Source organism: Belonocnema kinseyi, chromosome 1 (genome assembly GCF_010883055.1).
Source record: "Belonocnema kinseyi isolate 2016_QV_RU_SX_M_011 chromosome 1, B_treatae_v1, whole genome shotgun sequence".
Classification (NCBI taxonomy): domain Eukaryota; kingdom Metazoa; phylum Arthropoda; class Insecta; order Hymenoptera; family Cynipidae; genus Belonocnema; species Belonocnema kinseyi.
The window spans coordinates 89,465,278-89,469,989 of NC_046657.1; the positions used below are offsets into that span (position 1 = coordinate 89,465,278).

The window sequence follows — 4,712 nt, forward strand, 5'->3', positions numbered from 1 at the left end:
TGACCAAGTGTATAGAGCTCCAAGGAGATTATGTTGAAAAATAAAAAAAAATGTACCCAAAAAAAATTGTTTTTATACTTCATTCTAAGGACTTATTGAACTGCCCTCGTATCTATGGCAACTATCTCACGAAATTTTGATTCATTAATTATTTTTCAAGATTTTCTGTTTTTAATTGTAAACAAAAAATTAATTTCTGAAAATTTAGACTAGCTGGAGCTTATACTATCCAGGGAAGTTTTACAAAATTTTTAACACAAATCTTCTAGATAAATATGCAGGAAAATCGAGCAACGGTTTATGGTTTTACTTTAATTTACAAGCAGGGGGTCGCGCTCCATGTGTGTGCGCCAAACCCTCTTTCAGGTAAATGAACACAGCTTTTACCAAAATTCTGGCCTATGTTTTTGTTTAGGTTATTAAGTACAATATAGCACGGAACGTTCCTAGAGCGTGTAAAATGTTTGCCGCTTGGGAACGTTCCACTGGGACCTGAGGGAAACCTTACGTTATTGTTATTTTTAACAACAATTATCTCGAAAACCTTAAGAGATAGGTAAAAGATGAGTTTTATTTTTAAGTTTTGAGTACCGCATATAATAAATTGTAAAATTATATCCACGTCATAAAATGACCTCAATTTTGACCTATATCACTTACGGTTTATCCGATAATCATTGATAATAATAGCAATAACGATCATTTATGTTTTGAACGTTCCAGTGGAACGTTCCCAAGCGACGGACATTTTACATGCTAGGAAACGCATATATTGTGCATTATCTTTTTTATACAGAAGCCTCAAGGTGGTTCACAAATTTGGGCATACGTTTTTAGTGCAGCATAAAAAATACGGTAATGCGTGTAATGTGACACATAGGGTCTATGTTTTTGGTTAAGGTCGTATATTTAGTTCAATATTGTACTATCTTTTCCAAAAATATACATACAAATTAGTTCTATCTTTTGGCGCATATGACGAAACCTTTTTATATTACTGATTATAAAGAGATATATCTATCAATACAAACTATATACATTATACTGTATTGAGTTTGAAACTATTATTTGATTTGATAAAAATCAATAATAAAAAAGAAGTGAAATTTCACCAAAAACATCTACAATGCAAAAGATGTTACCAAGTACAAATTTATCACTAATTTGTTCTAGGTTTAGTTCTAGTTCTAGTTCTACGTTTTTAAATTGATAAAAGGAGATAAATTTTGAGAACGTATTAAAAGAGCGAGAAAATGAAAACTTGGCTAGATTGTTATTATTAATAAATAAATACTCGCCAAGTTTCCATTTTTTCTTCCTTTTTAATACATTTTTAACATGTTTGTCATTTAATCAATTTAATAAATTAAATTTTTTCATACAATTTAGAATTACTTGACAAACTTTGATTTCATAAACTATATTGCTTGTACTGAAAACTTTTTACCTGGGCGAATTTTTGCATCGTTCATAGATTTTTTTGTTAGATTGTACTGTCTCATGTTTTTTTGCATTCTTAATGTTAAAAAAATGAAAAAAACCCATTGTTAAAGCATTTGTGAAAAAAAGAAACGTCTTTCACGTGTGTCAGGAGTCTGGCTCGAGTCTCGTAATTGCAGAATGATTCAATAATTCTATTTTTTAATTTGACCGAACAGGAGGACAAAAAAAATTATATAAGAAATTAAATCCTACTTTATAGTTTAAATATTAATCTATAACATCGGTAGGGATATATGGAATTGTTGATGGCTTTCCGGGTGATAGCCGAAGTTAATCAACATTAGGTTTTGTAGTGGTTGTATGGGGGCCATCGTACTAGATGATATGTATTTATATCAGTTTTTAAATCTGCTTTCACTCTTGCATTAATATTATTAATAACAATATATAGTATTAAAAATTTTACTACATTCAACATTTTTATTTCAGATGGAAATGGAAAGTTGAACAATTTGTTGTCGGCCTTAAGGAAAATAAATTACTCTAAAAATAATCAAATTTATAGAGATTTGGAATATCTTAATTACGATGATACTCAACGAAATGTGCAAGATGCACAGAATAGTATGAATAACAGCTATTTAATGGTTGTTGAAAATTGTCAACAAACCCCAAAAAACGACCCAGCGAATGGAAAAAATGAATTTTATGATTTTAAAAGAGGATTATGTGTAATCCTAAATCAAGAAAAATTTTCTGAAACAAAAAATATTAAACAGGTTTAGTAACTAATACTCTCTAATTTAGGATATTATTGAGAAATACACTGAGAATTCCATTTAAGCATGCTAGCAATTGGCACAACTAACGCCCTGAGGGCACTGCCCGCTTTTTCGTAGCACTAATGTTGTCACACGGTCCTCGTATCATGAAAATGTCGATGATTGAAATTCTAGGAACGTCTAAAATGGGAGTTACTTAATCAGGATTCCCAGTGTATTTTGAATAAATTTGAATTCTTATTTTTCTTTTGAATTCCTTTATCTTCTCTGAAATCTGTTGAATGCCTTTAATTAATTCCATTTCCTGAATTGCTCGTGTTCCTTCAATGTCCTGGCTTTCTTAAATTCTCAGAATTTCTTTATTGCGCTGAACTCCTAGATTCCCTTAAAATCGTTGAAGTCCCCGAACTTCTTGTATATTGTGAAATATTTTCATTTTCTGGATTTCTTCAATTCGCTGAAAGCCTTTAATTTAATGAGTTCGACAAATTCCTCGATTTCTCTCAATTCCCCGAGATCTTTAAATTACCAGAATGCCTTAATTATTCTAAAATTCTGCGATTTTTCTAAATGTCTTGAATTTCCTACATTCTCTGAATTCTCCGAATTCTTTACATTCTGTGATTTCCTTTGAATTCTTCGCATTATTTGAAAGTCCTTGGGGCTATGGGGAAATCGGGCCCTTGGCACCACCATTTTCTTACAACTTTCGTGGCTATCTAATCTTATGGAAGTAATGAGATATGCGCTTTAATTTTATTTAAAAATTCTAAATATTTATAGAAGTACAATTTGAGAAAAGGAACCGAAAAAGATGTAAATCGACTGAAGTCAACGTTTGAAGATTTTGGATTTAAGGTCGAAGTGTCACATAATTTAGACCAACCAAATTTTCTACGTGAATTAAAAACAATTGGCGGATACTCTAAAGAACAGTACGATTGCATTCTTGTTACTATCCTAAGCCACGGGAAAGAAAGTAAGTGAATAATACTTATTCATGTTAAAAATAATAATCATATAGGTACTGCTGCAGGTTCGATAAAACCTAAAAATTATGGAAATAAAACTATATAGAAGAGGGAGAGTAAAGGACTAAAAAAGTCCTAAACAAACATTTCAGTGAATAGCGTGAAAGACTACAAGAACGTACCGCAAAAAAAAATGATACATGAAAAATTGTTTAAAAAAAGGTCAGAACCAGCATTTCGTTTTTTTACGTTGGCTGAGATGTACTACATAATATTAGGGTGTTCCAAAAAATACTTTTCTCAAAAATGGCTCCTCTACCAAATTGTTCCTTTTAGTTTTAACTTGCCTACTTTGAAATTGATTATTATTGATATTATGTATTTGTTTGTTTTAATCTTCGCTGTGAATGGATTATTTTACTTTGGCATACAAAATACTAAAATGCACAATTTAATTTTTACATTTTTACAATTTATGATTGAGAAAGTATTAGTTTTTTCAAAAATTTCATACCTCGGTTTTCAAACTGAGTTTATCGAATTCTTTCTGCCTGTCCGTCGCACCGTCAACACGATAACTAAAATAAAAGAGCTAATCAAATAGAACTTTGGCACGCTTTTTTAGGTCCTAAAAGAAAGATTGAGTTCATTAAACAGCCATTTTGGATAAAAATTCAAAAAGTAACAGCATTTTCAAAATTTTTGTTACCATATTTTTACAAGATTCAAAAATTGAATATACGTCTATTTATATTCCTTCAGAAAGGCGAACAATTTATCCTCATGACTTTTCCGATAGAAAAAAAATTATCAGAATTATAGCATTTACAAAATTTGAAAAAGTAATCAAAAATGAAAATCTTAAGCTAAACAACGGACGAGATGAAAAAGTCGAGAGAAGAAAAACGTTGCCTTTTAAAGCCCTACAAGATTATCATAACAACTTTCTGAATTTTTTCAAAAAATTGAAAATTCACATTTTGATTGTACAAAAAATAATGAAAAATTCCATTTTGTGTCTAAACTATGCAAGATACAAAAAAAAAAGATGAACAGACCATAATTGTGCTCCCAAAAAAGATCTACAGATTTGGTATCAATTACTTTTTGGTATGATACTTACAATCTGGGGAAATGAAGTCCTTCAGGTACAATTTAGAAGCATGAAATGTGCAACTTTAAATGTGAATGTGCAAAAAATAATTTTTTTTACTTCCCGGATTTTTGAAAATTAAATTTTGTAGCCATTTTGAAAAATATGAATAAATGTTCTAAATTTCGTCTACAGATTTTATTATCTATTTCAGATGACTATTTGGATGTATTATTTATAATAAATGTATTTCAGGAACAGTCGTTACGAGCGATTGTAAGGATGTCAAGCTTGAAAAAGTGAGGGAGGAGATGTGTACTCCCACCTTAAAAGGAGTAGTTAAAATGGTTGTCGTTCAAGCTTGTCAGGGCGACTTTTTAGGTATGATATGAGTTTGTAGATATGACCTTTCGTTTTTAAATT

At 30.3% G+C, this 4,712-nt stretch overlaps 1 protein-coding gene across 2 annotated transcripts in view; it reads left to right on the plus strand.

Moving 5' to 3' along the window:
* The window catches only part of LOC117167916 (caspase-3-like), a 21,254-nt gene that overhangs the window by 13,336 nt on the left and 3,206 nt on the right, over positions 1 to 4,712 (plus strand). For both annotated transcript variants that reach the window (XR_004466445.1, XM_033353163.1), the window contains exons 2-4: positions 1,933 to 2,222; positions 3,009 to 3,204; positions 4,545 to 4,670. Coding sequence is in view for 1 of the 2 variants with exons in the window: in XM_033353163.1 (XP_033209054.1) it covers positions 2,070 to 2,222; positions 3,009 to 3,204; positions 4,545 to 4,670 (475 nt within the window). In the remaining variant the exon portion in view is untranslated. The remainder of the gene's footprint in view (positions 1 to 1,932; positions 2,223 to 3,008; positions 3,205 to 4,544; positions 4,671 to 4,712) is intronic.